A 22119-nucleotide genomic window follows, 5' to 3' on the forward strand; every position below is an offset into this window, starting at 1 on the left:
TATCTATGGATGGAAATGTCCCAGCACCTGATCTCCAAGAGGTTTAATTGAGAAATCGGCAGCTAAAAACCGCCTACCAGCAGAGCATTACAAATAACGCCGAGAAACGCTGTCAATGGCTCTACAGCAGGTTATTTTCAAGAGTCGGGAGGAGGAGAAGCTGTCGAAGGAATAGACGGAAGCAGTTGTTTATCCCACCTACGAAAAAAGCGCTGCAACTATCACAGCATAACGCTGGCAAATGTCACCCACAAGGTAGTTTCCCAGATCCTGTTAGGCTGGCTGTCACCGTTAGTACAAAGTTTCGTAAGCAATTATTAGGCGGGCTTAATGAGAGCTCGCGCAAAATTTTAATTTTTTGCATCTAACGTACCAACGCATCATATCTCCATTGAATTCAAAGGATACTGATATAGTCAAGCGAGATTAGATATGGCCGATAATACACGAAGACAGTTTTCCGGATAAATTATCGCAACTGATCAGAGCTATATTGGTTCGAGTGATTTGTTTCGTACGCGTCTCGGGGACAATCTCGAATCCCTTCAAGGTGCGGCGAAGGTTGAGACAAGGTGACGGTTTATGCTACTCAACATCGTTCTTGAAGTAGTTATCCGATGACCATCGATCCGGTGCATCGAAGGCAACCAACTTCTAGGCTTCGCAGATAACTTTTATATCATAACCAGGAACTTTGCGACGGCGAAGACAATCTTCGCCAGATATAAAGCGGAGTCTCGGAGGATTGGACAAAAAATAAATGCGTCGAATACCAAATATCATGAAAGCAAACGACGTAGGAGACAAACGCGCGTCTCCCACGGGCGATAACCATTAGCGGCCGTGAACTAGAAGTTGTAGATGAATTCGCGAATTTGCGATTGTTGGTGACCGTGGACAGCAATAGTAGTAAAGGGATTCAGTGGCACATTGAAGTCGGAAGTTGGTCTACTTTGACCTTCGCAAACCTTCGCGCTACGCACAAGAAGCATATACCGCCGTACGATAATTGGTATGATAATTGGTGGAGTACTTAAAGATGCAGAGAGATTCACATCAGGTGCATTTCGGAGGGTGACGGTGAACCAGAACCGTAAGGATATCGGCCGACGGTTCAATGAAAACGATTCTCTTCAACCCCCAAACTCAGTTGCCCAAGATCGAGTTAAATGGGGAAGTCACGAGAGAGAGTGAAGACCACCGTAGCCCCATCGAAACCTGACGTGTAAATGGATAAGAGAAGAAGAGAAACCTGATCATAAAGTGTGTCCCATATCAAATTGCATCCCGGAAAGAACACTGTACAAAATTTCCTAGTTCATCGATTCTCTTCAAACGATTTCTTTTACCCATAAGCAGGGAATCAAAAATTACGAACGCACAAGAGACAAACATATTGTCCCTACTTCAAAATATTGCGACAATGTATAATGAAAGTTTATCACTATTGCATGGAAGTTAGGACAATGACAAGTTATCGTAGCTGTTTACCGTGGATACAGATGTTTCATGACAACCACGTTGTTGCCTACGAATAAGACACACTACGGTATGCAATACGTAACAAAAGTTATCCTAATCATGTCACACTGTATCGGCAGCGACAGTGTTTGGTAGTTACCAAGGTAACGTTGGTAACTTTTGTACGCCAGACTTTGAGTTAAAGCAAGCTAGTCTTTTTCTTAAGGTTTTTGCTGTTGACTTCCGACAAACAAATTTTCATCACACCAGCATCACCAACAACAAGCGCTTGTGAGAGCAAGTATGTATCAAAATATATTCTTAAGTTTTTCGCATATTTATTTCATTCAACTTCAATACCATAACCGTACATAGCGCGCACCTTAAGCTTAACTCCACTCGTAAGGTTCTGTACAACATCTGGCGGCATCTTCTGTACGGAAACCCACTTTTTCTTCAATCTTCCTCAGATTTGACCTCCTTGGAATGCTTCCGTAGTGCCTGCTTCATAACAGCCAAGGTTATTTTTCGATAGGCCTTAGTTCCGATGCGCTGGGGGTATTCATGTCTTTTGGTGCGAAAGTTACCTCGTTGGCTTCGTACCGCTTCAGGACATCCTCTGAATAGTGTAACTCAACCCTTATTTGTTTGTAACTTTATATCTCGTCAGTAAAAATAATTGAAATTTTGACTGGAAGTAGTTTAAAGTGTATTGTATACATCACAGAGTTTCATCAAAATCGATTGAGCGATTACAGTGATATATGTTAAACAAGTAAAAGTGCGCAAAAAATGTAAGCACTCACTTAGAAAATCCAAAGGCTTCAACTGTAACCCAAACGGTTAAAACGTTCATGGAGCATCAAATTACGAAGAGGAAAGATGGCAACGCGGCACCACAGTCTCGAACAAGACTAGGATGGTAGTTAACCAATTCAAGCGTCAATACAACATTTCAAATTGGGATTAGATGAAAAAGACGAAAACTTCTATTTGTTGTGAGCGAAACACAATGACTCGTTCTGGACTACATATATACCATCTTCGGAGGGCACCGAACCGGATTTATCGTAATGAAAGTTAAAGAGTGATTATCTTCACCTCTTCTTTCAATGAAGTTGGTGAAACATAATCATATCATACCGCAGAAGCCATTTATCTTTAGCGAAACATAAATCAAGTAAATATTTTATGACCTTTTTCTCGACAGCCATTTGCAGTTTTCACTTCGGAAGCTTAACTAAATTTTAAAGAGAAACATCCCTAACCTAAAGTAAGCAACTAGTAACGAAGTGCGATAAACACAGACATAAATGTATACTAAGTCTAAAGATAATTCACTTTCGACAAGCGGTTAGACTGGTTAACAAAGACGTAAAAAAGTAAGGATTATTAGCTTTCATGGAGATTAGCGGTTCCAAATTAAAGCTAATAAAAGTTTCTAAAAACTAATCAGCAGTATTTTTAAATTTTATTATCTGAAATTCACAAACCGTTTCTGTATGATTTGTGTACCATTATTTAAACAAAAATTATTGGTAAGGAGCTTTTGCATCGAAATGAAAACATTATGTCCTACACTTTCTACTAAACACTGTTAGCAGGAAATTACTACCAGCTGCAACAGATGAACCGTGAAATTCCAATATCAAGAGCACTGTCAATCAACGGTACCCATCCACAGAAACATCTCTTTGTTGCATCACATTTCCCACCCGTCGAACAGCAAAAGGCAAAAGCTGTCACCGATTGCAACAGCAAATCTCCAAACAGAGATCGCAATGTAATTGGAAGTTGCAATAGCAATCAAACCAACTGCATGCAGTCATCCAGTTTGGCGAGTTTATTCATACCATAAGCTTCCCTGGTTTCGCGATTTCTCAAACCGAGCAAGCGGGTTTCCGTTGAACGCAAAAACTACGTATGTGCAATGCTTTTAATTTTTCCTTCTTTTTTCAAACGGTGAGCACCGTGTTGTTTCGCACAAATAACTTTCGGTTTCCAAATTGAAAATATGTTCTATCTTTCAACAACCTTGAATACGGTGTTGGAAAAACCTACAGAAACCAAAAGAGATGAAAAAATAACCCAACCAAAACATACGACACTCCAGCGATGGATTATATTTTCTTCGGTAATACAGCGGATAGGTTGTACCTGTCTACTTAATTCCTTTAGGAGGCCATCTCGAGCTAACGCCCGCTACTCCATTCCACCCACCCCAGCCAATGCTGTTCTGGACTGCTGTACCTGACAAATCCAGAACGACTTCCCGTTCAGTTCGCTTCCCGTTACCGTTTTGACCCATTTGCTGTGCGCACATTGATATTAATTCAGTATCGGGATCACTACGCATTTATCTGCTGCAACCAATCGAAATCCAATTTGTGGAAAAGGTGTGATTTTTGCTGCGGGAACGATGTAAAGAATTAATTATATGAAGGTGGGAAGCAACCGAAAAAAAAGCTCGCTACCTTAATATAGTGAAAAGGAAAACAGTCCACCTTCATTTTGTGTGGAAACACCTTATCTACCGAAAGAAGCTACTTTTTTCAAATGGCAGAGTTTATTAAAAATTAGAAAAAATAAAGCGAAAAAAACGTTTCATTCACTTGTCGATTAGGTATGAGCTAATGATTGGTAATTACATGTTACAACACTCGTTTACCTGTAGTACCGAATCTATCAGAACACGTGTTGATTGCTGCTGTTGGTGCAAACGTGGGTACTATAAGAAGGAAATAAGAAAAATGGACACGCGAGCCAACTCAAATTGCTATTTATTGTAATCATAAAACGAGTATTAAATTATCAATCAGTTCGGCTAATTTTGCTTTTAAATGCTATACGTGCGTAATTATTGACTATGATGAAGCTAATAAACTGTTAAAATGTAATTAAAAATTAGAATATATAGTTCTACCAGTTTGAAACAAACATTTTCTGACTGATTGCTTCTACTACTACAGTAAGATCAAAATAGGAATCTCACCTTTGTTTTTATTTTATTCTTATTTCAGCACTGAAAGCATGCATACTGCCTCATCGAGAGTGACATTCGCATTGACACCTTGACTGACTGCTACTGACAATTAATGTGTCTACCCCGAAAGTAACGTGATCGCTGACATTATTTTTGCAACCAGTGACATCCGCAACAAACTCAGTTCATCCGACGTCCAGTGAGTTGGAAAAGGAAAATCTCAGCATAAGCAAGCAGCAACCAAGTCGCTATTTTCACACAGTTCCACAGTATCCACCACCTTCGCATCATCACCGGGACCAGCTGCCCGGGGAGAAAAACCGATGAAAACAAACGGGAGCAGCGCGTTTCATGGATCGCCGGACTGGACTTCGACTCGCGGCAGCGGCTATTTCGTGAACCGTTAAAATTACGATCCAATTTGGTTTTCCAACTCATTTATTTGTTATTTTGATCGAGCCCCTACGACCAGAAGCAATCGCTCCATTGAGCAGCGATAGTAATTGAAAATTAATCCGCACGGTGGCGTGGCAGACTTAGTGTGTTTCGTTTTTCGCCCATTCGCGCGTGACCTAATTGTAATTTTTCGTAAGTGATGATGTTCGCCATTAAATCCCACATTGGGTGTGTTTTAATCGTTGTCACCCGGCTAGAAAATGTTCCCGTTTCTCATTGCGCCGTGGAGTGATCGAGAGAAAGACTACAATGCCTATCGGTGACGAACCCGACTCAAGTGTAACAAAATGCCCTAGTGAAGTGCAACGGCATTTCTATTTACTTTAAACGAAGAAAACCCTGAACGAAGTTAAGCAGCACCATGGTGACCTACAATATGGACAGCCACCACCATTTGCATCACCAGCCGCGAATGAACCGGCCGGCGCGGCGCGGTTCCAGCGTTTCGTCCGGTTTCCGATTGCTAAGCGCTGACCAGCTGGACTCAATATCCAGTGTGAGTCGCAACTCAATCTACAAGCTGCGGATCGATTCGATGTTCGACGACACAAGGTGAGCTTTCTAAGTCATGTTTGCTAAAGCAGGTTACAGGCATAGTTGGTGTAGTGGGAGTAGCACAGATCCAGATAAAACTGCAAGTGGTCTCAAATCCAGCAGCGCTTTCGAGGATGGGTTATTTCAGTGCGAGCAAGTCTTTTCTTTATGGGTTGCAAAGTTACGAAATGAATCGACTATCGAGGTACAATGTCATTCAGATCAGATCTAGTTTATTCTTCAATTTTTCCCTGATTCGACATATTTGACTATAATCAAGTACTTTTGGTTTGTTTTTTTTTTTTCGATTATTAAGAACGCGGCCACCTAGGGACCATTCATTTATTTCTTAATACATTTAGGAGAGACCCGACATTTGTTACGTAGTTTGTGAATAGTCCCTATGTTGTACCTTTCTTGAGTAATCGAAAAAAAACTAACCGTGTAAAAAAGACTTGAGTGGATCACTAAAACAAACATTAGGGGAAATGTGTATAATGTGCCCCCCCTAAGAATAAATGGTTATATCTCCGTTATACTTCCCCAAATTAACGTTACAACTACGTGTATATGTTGGTGTGTAAGCTGACAATCAATTGCAATTGTTTATTTCATTTAGTATTGTGGAATAAACATGCTAGGAATTATTTAATAAAAGCACCTAAATGTTGTGTTTCTCGTCTGCGCGGGGTAAAATGCCCCACCTGCGGTATAATATGCCCAATGCGGTAATTTGAGTATTTCTACCAGTGACAGACCAACTCTATTTTGTAGAAAGTAAAACTATTTCCTTTGTTTTGCAAAATATCGTTATTTTATGTAAAATAAACCTAGTTTCGGCCTTCTGGTGCACTTTTTCTTTTCTGCATGGGGCACATTATACTGCAGCTGTGGCGTTTTGTACCGGGTAGTTGAATTACCTAGAATTTGGACGTTGGTAACAAATTATTCCCACCACGGTTGCTCTACAATACTAATTGAATTAAATAATGGCAATTGGCTTCAACTTAGATCTGTTTACCTATGTTTATAGCCGCATTTGCAAGGGGGGCAAATTGCACCACCACAAGTGGGGCATTTTGGCCTGCTTATACTTATTTGAAAAAATATTAAATGCTAAAGCAAATCAAGCGTTTCATACCGTTATTTTTGGCAGGGATGTCTTTTTGAAGTTCACTTTACGCAATCGAATCACAACAACCGGTTATTTACAGATTTTGACAAGAAAATAGCTTATGGAAATGACGCCAAAAGTTACATCGGAAGCTGCTCAAAAACAAATTAATTTTTGTTTTGTTTTTACAGCATGTGACAACTGTCATACTTGCATAGTAGGCTAGTTCCATCAAATACTATGGTTTCTGGGTGGTTTTGCATTTTGATTTCGCTTGTTTAGCGAAAAACGAAGGGGGGGCACATTGGCCAGGGGGGGCACGTTATACACAATTCCCCTATAATACGCACCTACTTTTGGAAATGCGCTTTTATGATAAAAATCTCAAAACTAACATTTTTACTTAAGGAAATAAAGACATAACTTCTACGGAAAAATTGTAAAGCTTGCTTCAGATAGTATTGGAACAAAAACAATTGCGTGTATTTTAGTTATTTATTATTGATTTCAAGATCTTTTTTTACTCAAATGTAGCATTTTCTTCATACTTTTAAGAAAAAATACAGATAAAATTATTCGTCACGGTTTCGAAGGAATTCTCGAACTTTTCCTGTAATATGGCTCATTAGGCGGCGCACACTTTCTTCGTCCATCGTTTTGGCTAACTTATTCCACCAGCTTGTCTTATTGACAGCTTGCCAAATCTGGCCAAAACATCACGGGATGGTGGTGAGATCCAATGAACGACAAAATACGTTTTTGGAGACACTCCTTTTGGTAAAGTTCCGCCGTCATTGTCTTATTTGTAACGAAAACTTTCGTTTTTCTGCCACAGCTGCAAATGCTCTGCCAAATCATAAATTGTGCAAATTTGTCAGCAAAAACAAATTTAAATTTGCTTGTAACATCCCCCGAGCCGTTGCCAAGTAAAATTTTTGACCTGGCATTTGCCCGGAGTCCACCTTGACATAGGTTTCATCGACCATCATAAAACACCCGTCGAACTTGGTTAGCACCCGGTCGTATAGCTTTCGAGCACAGATTTTGACCACACTATTTTGTTTTATGGTTCGGTTTGGCTGTTTGCTAGCTCGATACGACTTGATTCCTTCCCGGAGTCGAATTCTCCACACGGTACTATGGACAGCACCGAATTTTCTGGCCAAATCACGGTCCGACAGATTGAGATTCCTCTTGATGGTCTTCAAAATCTTACCACACAGTTTCCGGCCGATAGTTCCACTCCGATGATTAGCTTGAGGCTTCCGAATCGTTGTGTTTCCTTATACCGTTTGATAAAGCGCCATACGATATTTCTAGGCTTTAATTTCAGCTGTTTAACTAGCCTAGATACAGACCACCATGCATTTTCCAAATAACTGTGCACAATTTTTCCCTTTTTTCGCCTTTTATGTTGTTTGTATACAAAATACAGTCGTTTTGCGGAATATCAGAAATACATAGGTGAAACTAACAAAACCCACCTGGGCGCCCAGAACTTCCAAATCCGTCTACCAAGAGCGCCACAATATGAGGAAAGGTTCTTCCAATTCTAAATACAGCAAGCTTTATCTATTTATATAAGAGGGTTATGTCTGTACCGAAAACCAGGTCTCTGACAGGACGTCATAAGAGGCTTACCGATAACTAAAACAGGTCTCTGACAGGCGTAATGCTTTCGTAGCAATGGGTTGTATTGTCTCAGTCACTTCTCTGGTCGACTGCTGGACTGCTCGATTGCTCAACTGGCTGACCAGACCGCTCGACTGGACTGGTCGATTAGACTGCTGGATTTGATTGCATGACTGTACTGCTTAACTGAACTGCTCGACTGGACTGTTCGATTCTACTGCTCGACTGGACTGCGATTGATCGCTTGACTCAACTGTTCGATTCGACACTCGACTCAACTGCTCGATTTCACTGCTCGACTGGACTACTCGACTCAATTGCTCGACTCAACTGCTCGATTGGACTATTCAAATCGGCTGCTCGACTCAACTGCTCAACCCGATTGCTCGATTCAACTGCTCGACTAGACTACTCGATTTGATCGCTCGACTCAACTGTCAGCTTGATTCAACAGCTCGACTAGACTGCTCGACTTAGCCGCTCAACCCGACTGCTCGACTCAACTACTTGACTTAACTGTTTGATTCGACAGCTTGAATTAACTGCTCGACTGAACTGCTCGACTCAACTGTTCGACTTAACTGCTCGAATAAACTGCTTGACCCGACTGCTCGACTATACTGCTTGACTAAACTGTTCGATTCGAGTGCTCGACTCAACTGCTCTACTGGACCGCTCGATTAAACTGTTCGACTCGACTGCTCGGTTCAACTGTCCAACTCGACTGCTCGACTTAACTGCTGGGCTGGACTGCTTGACTAAACAGCTTGATTTAACTGCTCGACTAGACTGCTCTTCTCAACTGCTCGACTAGACTACTCTACTCGACTGCTCGACTCAGCTGCTCAATTGGACCACTCAACTCAACTGCTCGAATAAACTGTTCGGCTGGACTACTCGACTCAACTGCTCGAATAAACTGCTCGACTGGACTACTCCACTCAACTGCTTGAATGAACTGCTCGACTCAATTTTTCGACCTAACCGCTTGACCCGACTGCTTGACTAACACTAAACCATTCGATTTGACTGCTCGACTCAAGTGCTCGGCTAGAATACTCGACTTAACTGCTCGATTAAACTGCTCGACTTGACTGCTCGATTCGACCAATCGATTCAACTGCTCGACTCAACTGCTCAACCGGACTCCTTGACTGAACAACTTGATTTAACTGCTCGACTAGACTGCTCGATTTGACTGCTCAACTTGACTGTTCGACTCGACTGCTCGACTCAACTTGTTGACTCGATTGCTTGATTCGACTGCTCGACTCGCCTGCTCAACTCGATTGCATGTCGCGATATCATACGGTCGGTGTTAAATCAGACCGGATCAAGTCGCAAAATTTTAAAAATTCCTTGCAGAACCCTCTGCGCGATTTGAAGATACTTGAGAGTGCCCCCGAAACACGCACGTAGCATATCATACGCTCCAGGGTAGCTTTGATCAGCCGCGTCAGTTTGTCCGGAAACTCAATCTCGTACATTACCTGCCATAGCTGTTTGCGGTCGACTGTATCGAATGCTGCCCTAGAATCCACGAAATCCATGAAGCGTGGCACGTTGTATTCCCGACATTTGTGGAAGACTTGTCGAATAGAGAAAGTTTCATCCGTAGTAGCATGGGCCCCCATAAAACTCGCCTGGTACTACCCTAAGGATTCACTTGGTTTTGGGGATAGACGTCATAACAAAATCTATGAGAGCACCTTGTAGGTGGCGTTGACAAGCGTGATACAGCGGTAATTACAGTATTTTTTGTAGATGCGACAAACCACACCATCATCCACTCCTTTCGGTAGTTTCTCATCCTCCTAAATTCTTGAAATTATTGAGCGAAGTTATCAGACTTCGGTGTGTATCCTTTACATCAGTTATTGCCCAACTGCGGCCCTTCAAGATGTTTTGTGCGGCCCGCGGACTGATTTGTGAGATGGTGGACTTGAGAGTAACATTTTTTAAGACACAGGGGTCACTCAAATCAGCCGTAATGCCTCGTGCATTTTGTTCGTTCCGAACACTTTCTGGTTTAAATCTTGTGGTAATTCCCAGAAAATGGTTGTTATTGCCACATATTTTGCATTTTGTTATGCGCATGAATGGCCTGAGGAATTTGCGGCCCGCGACATCATGGGGCGATCTCATTTGGCCGGACCTTGCCTATGCCTGGGCACCACACCATCATTTATGATTCATCATTGCTAAAGTTTATTCAAGCATCAAAACCACTGTTTTTCCACTAACACGTAATTAAGCTGAAAAAACAGAAGCAATTGCTTACGCGTATGCGATCTTGATGATGGTTTGATTATGATCACTTTTATTTATTCTAGAAACTAAACAGCTGTAAATATGGTATCACAGAACAATTCTACTTCTTTTTATCACGGAAGAACACAAAGATTTCTCTCTGATATGAAAATAAAAATCAGTTTTCATTCACTAGCCATTTGCAGCATTTTGTTTTTAATTTCAGCATATGGTGCTCTATTTACACTACTGCAAATATGCGAGGCAGTTGCGCCTGAAACTCTTCTATCATGTTGACATAGCTAGTATTTGACTGACAACCACTTGCTTCTTGTGCTAGTGTATATGAACGATACAATGATACACTAGCGCCAGCAGCAAGCTGTTGTCACTGCAAAACTAGTTATGTTCAAAAAGGCGGTATATAGGCAATACCGAAACGTTATCCGTTATCCGTTATCACGTTATCCATCTGTCTCTCTTTTGATCTGTTTTTGAACGACAGTAAATCACCGAATAGGACTCTGCGTATTGCTGTTTTCTCACTGTAATTTCTCAGGCTTCTTCAAATAGATACAGCTGGTTTTTGGTAGACGATAAGCCTTTCGGGGTCAATCCTGGCGTAGTGGTTAGCATTCACGCCTGTCACGCCGAGGACCCGAGTTCAAATCCCAACTCCGCAGAAGTCACGAATGACCTAAAAGTGTTAAAGTGACTATAATCTAACAAGAAGAAAAGAGATAAGCCTTTGATAAGCCCCAACAATATTCCAAAAATCAGCTTTATTGTTAGTTACGCAATTATTAAATTATGGTGCGCGCGCGCTGTACCACCTATTGACTTATACGGTGGATTACTTTATATGGTTTGTACCATGCAGGCTTTTTCGTCCTGCTGGATATAGAGATCAACACAGACACCACTATTGAAAATGGGCCCAATTTAGCCGCAGCAACTTCATCATTTTTCGTGACTATAACTCAAATTTAGTAGCGTTTCATTAGGACCAAAATGCACTCCGATATTCAGTAAATATTATTCTATCAATTGGTATAAAAATCTGGTCTCGAATAGATATAGTTTCAATGTAATTCCTGAACATTGTTCAGACTACCGCTTAATGGGCTGAAAATACCGTCCCGTACCCTACAACATAACACATTAAAGCCTATGAGTGCTACATTCGTTTCAGTGTTGTTATTGCTAATTGCAAGAAAAATTTTCCAATCAATAAGTGCGAAATCGCTCTCAAAAGTGCTATTTTAGCTAAAATCGTTGTAGTCTCTTCGGCGCACTTATTTCTTGGAATGTAACGAAACAGTGCGCCGAACATACCGAAACGATTTAAAGTAAAATAGCACTTTTATGAGCGATAGCGTACTTTGGATGGTACAATTTTTCTTGCAATCAGCAATATTTAGCGGTCAAGTTTTTATTTGCGAAAACGCAGCAAAAAAAGGGATTGTATGCCGAATTTAGTAGCGGGCTGCAAATACCCTCCGGTACCCTACTTAATTTGGCTTACATGGATCTGTTTTAAAAGTTTTAGTGTGATTTAAGGTGTCGCACGATAAGGTTTTGTTCATAAACGAAACTGGCCACTTGTCTGGGTATTCCTGAAAGTTCCCGTAACTTGTCCAGATATATGCAATGTTGTGCTAGGTAGTTGCTCTGACTTTGATCTAGTTTTTGAGTTCTGGCGTAATTTGAGGTGTCGCATGATAATTTTTTGTTTATGTTCGATACTGACTATTTCCCACAACGATAACATATCCGGTTATTCCCAATACAGTGTAAAACTGCTAAAATGGTCGCCAATGGGCGTATGTTGCATAAAAAATCAATACAGGCTTTTCTTTTTTTAAGTGTAATTGCATATTTTTATTTACTTTATATTGGCAATCTGCCCTTTAAAACTTCAAAAGGGCGTAACTCAAAAATTCGCCGAACGATTTTTTTAAAAATTGGCTCAGAGGTGTAGGATAGAAATACAAACCAACTGGTATTTGCTATATAAATGGGCTATTTTATTTTTTATTAATGGTATTTTGAACATCGTGAAAATGGTTTGACGCCCTGCCTAGTGGCCTTATTGCAGTTAGCTGGAATCTTAGCCATGGCCGATAAATCGATGGATGTTTTTCAGCTCTTTCGTGGTCTTGGCGATCAACTGCTTCTCAGTTTAGATCACGAAATTATTGTAGTAGATCCATCCACAAGCTCCGAAAAAAAGAACACCGGTTTGAATATTCCATTCTCGCTGATCGTCAGCCTCAGAAGAACCTTCTTCGGAAACTTGCAGTGGGCGTTCTATTTGACGTCAGTCTTAGCCAGTCATTGCCGTTCAGCAACAACGTTTTTTACCAACACCTTCAACCACTCCGAATGGGTGATTGCCTGCTACTCAGACAAGGCCGAGCTCGACTGGCACTACCGCATAAAAATGCCCATTTTGGCCAAGTGCTTCTTCAGCGTTTGACCGATTGCTCAGACTTCCTGGCCCACCAAGGTACAGAACACCTTGATTTTTGTGTTCCTCTTCAGCTTCCGCTGTACTTTACATTCGCGCAGCTCCGATGGGTCCCCGGACTAGGCCTACACTCCGACGCTCTCGATCTTTCTCTAGAATGGAGAGAACATTGTAAATGCCGAATCGAGTATATCGAATTGCCTCACGATTTCCAACTTCTTCGCTCCGGGATGAAGCTGGCAGTACGAACAAAACTTCGAGCACAGTTGACTGGTTGCCTCAGATTGATTAAAAAGAAAATCTTTTAATTCAGACAAGTAAATGAAGGACATGTATTCAAAACCAGGACATATATTTCATTTATAAATTTTAGATTGTACACCCTCGCCTTCTTATAAGACGCAATTCAATGTTGAAAATCGAATTAATATGAATAGAAAACAGCAGATGAAGTTTTCTTCGGATATGCCTTTTTGAAGATGAGGAATATTTCAATCTTTATTTATTTTTCCTCGGTGCAATGAAATTTATTCTGCTACTCATCATCGGCCATCTCTAACCTTCACCTTCAGGAATTCAAAATAAGGAGAATATATTTCATTCTTATCAATACTCTAGAAATCTAATCAAACAGTGCACTCAAGCACAGTTATTACAATCATCGCTTAAACTATACACCACTGAGTAAGAAACAAAATGGACCGTAGTCATCGGCTGCTGTAAGTATGCTTGTTTCCAGATTAATAAATATAATAAACCACTAATTAGCCAAAACTAGTTTGTATCTCTTGGTTGGATTACAATACACTTCGGCCAAACTGATTCCATGCGATCGGTTACAAAACGGACGAAACTGCTATATTCAGAACATCACAATTGATCCCACGGAAAACCACAGTGCCATCCAATTTCAAAATGTTCTCCAACTGGTTATTGATAACTGTACCATAAAGCAGTTTTCACGCGAACTGTTTGCGAATTTGGGCGAAACAAATTTTCTTACGTTAAAAAGAGGAATCATAACCACTGTCAACTTCAGTTCCGACACGCTGCACACACTTCGCATTGATAAAACGGGCTTACGAAACCTATCAATCGCAGCAATATCAAACCACAACCTAAACACACTAATCATAAATCGAAACCCGCTCTCAATTCTTCCGAATACGATTCGTTACCTGTTTGCACTTTCTATTGTGGACCTGTCGCAAAACAAATTGAACCACGTCAGTCTCGATTGGTTCCAACAGATGGATAACCTGTTGATTTTGGATCTATCGTGGAATCACATTGCACGAATCGACGGAAGCTCCGATCTACGCCTGAAACGACTGAAAAACTTCTGGATCAATCACAATCAACTGTCACAGATCCCGTGGTTTCCAATCGGATTCCCAAAGCTGGAACGCATCCGCCTTTCGAACAACTACTGGGCCTGCAGCTGGATTCGAGCGGTTCGACAGCAAATCTGGGATCGTGGTATTCAGCTTTTCGATGCCGACGAAATCTGTAGCGAAAAACAGGAAGGTGGTCTTTGTTGTTACTTTTCTGCAACCGCGGGGACACCGCAACCAAAGTATGAATTTGTAGAAATTGAACTCCAACCCCAGAAGGTTACAACGGAAACTGAACCAATGAAACTACAATCGGCATCATTGATGATGGATCCAGCCGAAGAGAAAGGAAACGCTCTTGCCTGCAGATCATTCCAAGAGAAATTACGAACCATGAAACGAGACATGTTGATACTGGCAAGAGAAAGAGCAGAAATGGAACAACAGTTTGCGAAAAAAGTTCAAGCATTGCAAGAACTGTTGCGAGACGTCAGAGAAGATTTGGTAGAGTCAGAAAAGGAAGTTTCGCGATATCGATTGAAGGAACGATTGGAGTTGATTGCCAAAACTGATCGATTAAGTGGTGGTAACAGATAAACAGGACGTGTTCCAAGAAGATGTTTCACGTGAAGCTGAAATCGAGTTCAATTCTTGTTGAATCTATTTATTCACGCACATGTTATTCATTTTATGCACTTTTAAATAAACATTTCTATGGGCTGGTCAAAATAACTGGCAATAGATTATCAACGAAAACAGCAGATCCATCTATCTCTGCCCCAATCGCCATTTCTGTATCTCCACTCTTTCTGTCATCTAGTAGAATTTCAAGTTTACGATTCTCTGTCCCTAACCAATCCTTTTTTACATTCACCTGATTTATAATTGGCCCATTTTGTCTACAGCATAGCCCTCCGTTGTTAATCCACCCTTCTTTACAATTGAAGTCGGAATCCATAAGCACAATTTTCAGTACAAAAAGTGTGTCCCGGGCCATGGTAACCCAATTGCATATCCACTTGTTATCGGATAAGCTAACAAATTTTAGATTTGGAAAAGCATCCGGAAATCGCCATAAATATTCGAACCGGTTACCGTAAAGGTAAAGCTCCTCCAGTGATTGCAGTTTCAGAAATGGGCCACTAGATAGGGTCTGCAGATGATTTTTGGAAACGTCCAGTACACGAAGATGCTTGTAGCCTGTAAACCAATCCAGGTTAAGATAGGACAAGTTACAGTATCCTACGTCTATCACTTCCAGTGCCTTCAATAGTCTCATTTGCAAAGACCAGTTAGAAAAATTTGTAGAGCGAATTGCAAGCTGTTTCAAGCTATAGTTAAGTTCACTTATCACGTCAAAATCCACTAATTCCATATTGATCACTCGGAGCTCTTCCAGCGAATGTGACCAGAAAAGAATATCCTTTAGAAATCCCTTCCTGAACGTAAGGCGCTTAGTATCACCAAGTTGTTGAAAAAAATCCACTCCAACGCTGGAAAATTTCCCATTCCGAAATTCCAGATGCGACACATTTGGAAACTGACTGGCTGCTGCATTACCGGTACTCTCGAAGTCCACATTTTCCACAATACAAATATTTAGCGCAAGATACCGCCGGTCATCCTTGCAACCGTACCGGAATGTAGCTTCTGCCGGTACGAGGACCCAACTGCAGCTGAGCAGCAAAACACGTCTGTGAATGATTCAAATTATCATTTCCGTCTTAGTATGTTGTTCAATCGAAACTCACAGTAAAACTACTCTCATCTCTGCTCTGCATCCTAGTTGCAACTGCACCGACAGGTTTGATAAGGTTCGGCTACGCGGCAGTAATGAACTCAAAATGCACGCGACGCGACCTTCGTACTACGTAATTGTACACGGTAAGCGATAATGTGAAAGTGAATTCAAATATATCAACTGAATGAAATATGTAGTGAAAAAATGCGTCGATTGTTTCTATTATTCATTATAATCATCTCGTGTGGTGTGTGGTTCCTGAAATTACCTATGTTCGAGATACACTTTTAAAAAGTAATGCTTCAGATCGAAAATATTTCTGCAAAAACCGAATTAGACACATTCCAAGCGCATCTATCCCATGAGAGCAAATTTTGAAAGTAGTTATATTAAAAATATTTGTATGTAGTATGTTAAAACATACTATAAAGCTTACAAAAATCCTAAATTGTCATATTGTTTATTGACAATTCATGCTAAAATGCACCTTACAAGTGGGAGGTTAGCAATAGAGTAGGGCGGGGCATAAGTGCGATGTTTGAAGTTGTCATCAATTTTCGCGAGATATAAAGAAGAACAACAACAAAATATATTTTACAGTGATGCAGCAACTCAATGTCTTTACATTCAACTATAAATCATCTGGAATAATAGTGTTATTGAAAATAAATTCTTCATTCTTCTGAACAAGTGCCGATTCGCACTTTTACCCCACTAGCGGGGTAAAAGTTCGATTACCGCGGGGCAAAAGTGCGAAGCTCGAATCCATGAAATTAGCACAGCAGTAGCTAACAAAACCATATTATCGTCAATCTGCGGTATGTTTCGGTTAGGAATATTCTCAATTTACACCTTTCCTATTTTTCGCTGGTGTATTGCAGCCTCCGACAGATCGAAACTTTCCCAAACGTTTGTTTTATGTTTCATCAGCGGAAAAACATTGTTTTCCTTCGACCAACATCTGTAGAACACAGTTTTCTGCAGATCTTCCATTTCTAGTATCTGTAATATAGTGCCAAAAGCTGTATATAAGCTATACATTTTTGCCCCGTGCGTGAGTCGCACCTTTACTCCGCTAGGCGCTTGACGGGGTTTGATTAAATTATGGAAAAGCGAAACTGTTATTTTCTTGATTCAAATAGAATTTCGTTTCGAAACAAAAATATTTTTAGGTTGTTATAAAAATTTCGTTTGAAACAAACGAATTTTTTCGCTCCGTGATAGAACTAGAACTCCTTTCCCCGAACAACCCCGTTGAGAATCGCGGCTATAACGCTGACGGACGAGCAGCGTCGCCCGCAGTACCTTACAAGTCGCAAGGACTTGCATAGTGTCGTCGTCCCGTCAGTAAAATGAGTTAGATTCTCGATCCATGAATCGAACTTTTACCCCGTCAATAAATCGAACTTTTGCCCCGCTAGGTGCTTGACGGGGTTTGATTAAATTATGGAAAAGCAACATATATTTTGTAAATTCTTCTCACCGCAATTTCAAGAGAGATATCTGAGTGATGTAAAACGCTGTTACAATTTGTGAATAAGTAATATCCTCCTGTTGATATCGTATTTGCCGTACAACGAAATATTACATCAAAACCGTTCTAAAATAACTTTTACCCATAACTCAGCAACTATGATTCGTAAACAACAAATGTTTATGATGGATTTAAGCTGTCAAAGTACTCACCCATCCATGCCAATGTAGTCAATTTACTCGGAATCCGCACTGATAAATCATTGAATCGCACTTTTACCCGCATCGTACTTTTACCCCTCCTTACTCTATAGATTTTTTCATCATTTAGGCAAGGCTGCAATTAATTCTCTGTCAATAGTTTTAAGCCAAAATAATTTAAAACTGTATATCGTCAAAACATGTTTCATTACTAGGGTAACATTTTGTTCATACAGAGTTTTTTGGAAAATGAAAGCATTTTCCAGATAAGCGGCCTTTAAAAACAAGTACTTTTATAATGGTGTCCCGTAACGAAAATTTTGCATTTATTTCCATATACCAGAGAGTTTAAATCCAAATTTTTTGAAACTATGGATTTTCTTTAATCATATATGTACAATCAAAATCGCGCTGTGCTTGACTTTTGATAAGCATTTCTATGTAAAATAAAATAGGTGCTTCAAAATGGTGTCGCGTAACGTTTTTTAAGGCAAAAAGTAATTGAATGAAAAAGCACTTATCACATCATGTTTCAACTAATCTTTATCGACGATAACAAATCTATTATTTTGATGACCGAATGCAAGTAAATATGTATTTACTACAAGTATGTATAAATATGATTACAATATAATAATATATTGTAATATTAAGGAATTTGCGGTAAAGACGGGCACCTCAAGATTAAAATTCAATATCTACACAAGTATCTCTGTTTGATACAGCCATACTACTACTAAATTTTATTCAAAACTTTAACATCAAAAACATTACCTAGTAATCATATTTTAAATAAATAAATAAATAAATATGAAAGGTGGACACCGCAAAAAAGGTGTGATGCCTGATGAGTAATACCTAACGAGGTATGATACCAGTCGTCGTATGTTCGAATCTCGACTGGATGGTGCTGCCAAAGTCAGTAGGATCGTTGTACAAGCCCCGTGATTTATCTATTTTGGGCAGACGTTGCGCGTACGTTATTTTGGACATTTACGGCAAAATCAAATAGAAGTGACCAAAATAAAGTACGCGTAAAGCCTATCCAAAATAGACAAATCAACCTAATTGTTTTGTACTCTAATAACTAGCTGCAGAGTCTCTCGACTAAGGGTGGCTCCAGGCAAAGGGTGAACATGTGCATTGCTTAGTCAGCTTTTTTAGCACACTAGCAAGAAAGCCTAGCCCAGAGAACATTTTTTAGCTTGCAAGATGCATAGTAAGTGTCGTACTTCGAACGGCATCATTTTTAGCGTTTCTTTTTAGAAAGTTTTCATGACCCTTTTCAACTGTTTTATTTTTTATATTTTATATAACTGTTTTATGACTGTAGAATAATTTGCAAGTGCAACAAAGTTATTTTAAAGAATAGGCAAAATTAGTCTTTTATAGCAACTTATGTTATAGTTATAGTTCGCAACATCAGTTGTTAATGTTGCATGAAATAGTAGAGTTGCTTAAAAACTTTTAAATTTATGCGTTAAGATACGTTAACTGATACGTCTGAAGTAAAACAAAATACCTAATTTTCGAATATTTGCTATTTAATACCATTTTGGCGTGCAGCGCAAATAAAGCATACCTTTCGCATCAAGACGAACCTTATTACGGCCTGAACAGAAATCTAGAGAAAATAAACCATATAATGCAGTTTACTTTTTTCGTTACGGGACACCATTTGCAGAATACCGTTTGGCCAACAGCGCATGATGTCCCGTAACGAAATGATTTTTATTATATCTCAAAAACTAAACAAAAACCTGAATATACTTTTACATTTTGAGTTTCAGGCAGCCTTCAGCTAAAAATTTTCGGAACATGTCGACTTTGAAAAACTTGAAACAGAGCAGAGTTTTGCAAATGTTTGAATCATGTTCAGAATACGCATTTTCTGCGATGGTGTCCCGTAACGAAAAGTATTCCGCCACTATTCAATGATGCTTATTATAATAAATATTTCGCCCTCGTATTGAGAAAGTACTACTAAATAGCATCTCAAAACACCTATTTTGAAAGATATTCGTCAGACTGTTGGTAAAATATGAACAAATTTGCTTCAAAAAAACGGTTGCTCATGGTGTCTCGTAACGCTGGAATGTGTCATTAACTCATTTGGTAGATTTTGATTTCTTATCAAACTGTTCAATCTTTATCATCAGCCAATGACTGACAAAATGATTAATATAACTCTCCAAGAGAAAGGTATTATCGAAGATTAATAAAGTTAGTGCCATTTAGAAAGAAAACACTTAATTTTGGTGATAACGGCGCTTCCAATAGCCGGATATGCAAGAATCTGACAGCGTTTCGTTGCTGGTAAATAGTTCTGCTCGGTATATTTTTTGCAGCTTGAATCTAACTACACTAATCTTTTAACCGAATGCAATAAGAAGCTGCCATTACAGCAAGACTGTGCTACAGTGATACAACGACAAAATGGAGTCCAGTTTATCGCTGAAAAGCGGTGAATCCACCAAATTATCCCCAGTTTTGTCTAATAATGAAGGTTTGGGTGATAAATGAAGCGAAAAGTGGAGAGAACAGTCACCATCAGGTTGCTAGAATTGGTGGTACCGGTCGGTCGACGAAGACCGTGACTCAGAAGGTATGATTTAGAAAGTGCTTAGAAGTGCTTTAATAGTTAAATAATATATGCACACAAAAGTGCATACATCATTTCTAAATGATCTAAGCTTTATTTCTTACCGTCAAACGGTGTAACTTGCTACACTTTGTACAATGTACAACATAGTAAAGGATAATTAGTATGCCCATTAGTATGCCCATTAGTATGCTTTTGGCATATTTATTTCATTCAACTTCAGTACCATAACCGTCTGCTCGCACCTTACGCTTAATTCCACTCAAAAACTTTTGTGGAACATCTCGCTGCAGCTTCTTTTTTTACGGAAACCTACTTTTTCTTCATGTCTTCCTCAGATTTGACCTCCTTGAGATGCTTCTGTAGTGTCTGCTTTCAGTATTTTTTCATTGGGTCTTAGCTTCGATGCGTTGGAGGGGTTCATGTCCTAGGGTACGAAAGTAACCCCGTTGGCTTCGTTCCACTCCAGGACATCCTTTGAATAATAGCATAAAGCCAGAAGCAGACGCTTCTGTAGACACTTCTCGAAGTAGATCTGCCCGTTTACAGTCCCGGTAGTCACGAACGGCACACTCTGTTTGCGATATATGCAGATCGCTTGCCGAAATCATGTATTTCTTGGCAAACTTTGAAAGTTTCTACATCCTTACTTCCTCCGGAACGTTAGTCTCTTCATTCCTGATGAGAGAGTTGAGAATTTTCCAGGTGCTTGCGCAAAATAAATTCGCGGCGTAGCATTTCGGGTGACGCTATTTGTTCCAATTTTCGAAAAACTGACTGCGATAAAAATACATTGTAAATTCTATCCAAATTTTCAAGAGAAAATACCCAATGGGTAATTTTCTACAGCGTTTCTTCCGTGATGCAATTTGATGTGGGACACCCTTTAGTTAGTCTTTGAATGTGAGAGCTCTCGGAGAAGTCATCTAACTTACTCTGCATATCGATTCGGCGTTGGGCGAGCAAAACAGTGTCATGGCATGTGTTTGAATTTCCAGCAGGCCGAATGCGCTTGTATGATACAAGCCATAACAGTTCTAAAGCAATCCGCCGAATAACACAATGGGTGGTACTGTTTTACACATGTTCCATATATAACTTTGTCATATTTGGCCTCGTTAAGACGGTACTGTCGAATAAATCAAAATTGAGTCAAAGGGATCGAACCATCCTTGGTTGAAGAAGCATTTTCGGTCAATCGTGAACAAATGCAGCAGCTTTCTAAGAAAGTCACCGAGACAGCATTGACGCCACTAACTTCTAAAATTGCGTTAAGAGAACCGCCACTGAAACGTCGCCGTGAAAAGCGTGTGAAGACAACCTTGCTCCAGCTCCACCACTACTCCGCCAGCTACCGGGATACACCAATTTTAGCAATTGTGGGAACTCCTGACCCCCCTCCTCCCGACGTAATCGCGCCTTTCCTGCCTGCGTTCAACAGTCGTCCTGGTCCTACGTGCGGTTGCAGGGAACGGAGTTTCCAACTTTACATTCATGGCAAATACGAAGTTCCAAGCCCGCATCGCGCCACTGACACGCTCTGTGGTTCTAGGCCATTAGACCCTTCGTTCCTGCCTCCTCCCTTCCATGAACGATGCAGCACTGGTACCTCAACGTTAGAGTTGAACAATGAAGCTGTCCCAAGTATAAAGTGACCAGATTTTTTTTGGATGAATGCGGGACATATTGAATGGCTTATTTGCTAAATCGGTTCGGTAGTAAAGATGGGATCATTTAGAAATTGGGCACTTCATTTTAGCGATAGCGGCGCTCGCAGTGGCTGTGGATGCTAGCTCCTGTTAGCGTTGTATTATTTGTAACAGTTCTGCTGGGTATAATTTTTTCACAGTTTAAAGGTCGAAACCACG

At 40.2% G+C, this 22119-nt stretch overlaps 2 protein-coding genes across 2 annotated transcripts in view; both read left to right on the forward strand.

The window, feature by feature from the left end:
* The first annotated feature begins 5261 nt into the window (after positions 1 to 5261).
* LOC128739187 (uncharacterized) overlaps positions 5262 to 22119 on the forward strand; it is a 75519-nt gene continuing 58661 nt past the window's right edge. The window contains exon 1 of the mRNA XM_053834620.1: positions 5262 to 5452. Coding sequence (XP_053690595.1) covers positions 5262 to 5452 — 191 coding nt within the window. The remainder of the gene's footprint in view (positions 5453 to 22119) is intronic.
* Positions 13589 to 14980, forward strand: LOC128739188 (phospholipase A2 inhibitor beta-like). Its single transcript, XM_053834621.1, has 2 exons — positions 13589 to 13619; positions 13679 to 14980. The coding sequence occupies exons 1-2, from the start codon at positions 13597 to 13599 to the stop codon at positions 14829 to 14831; spliced, it is 1176 nt and encodes a 391-aa protein (XP_053690596.1). The 5' UTR covers positions 13589 to 13596; the 3' UTR covers positions 14832 to 14980.

This window comes from Sabethes cyaneus, chromosome 3 (genome assembly GCF_943734655.1).
Source record: "Sabethes cyaneus chromosome 3, idSabCyanKW18_F2, whole genome shotgun sequence".
Classification (NCBI taxonomy): Eukaryota; Metazoa; Arthropoda; class Insecta; order Diptera; family Culicidae; genus Sabethes; species Sabethes cyaneus.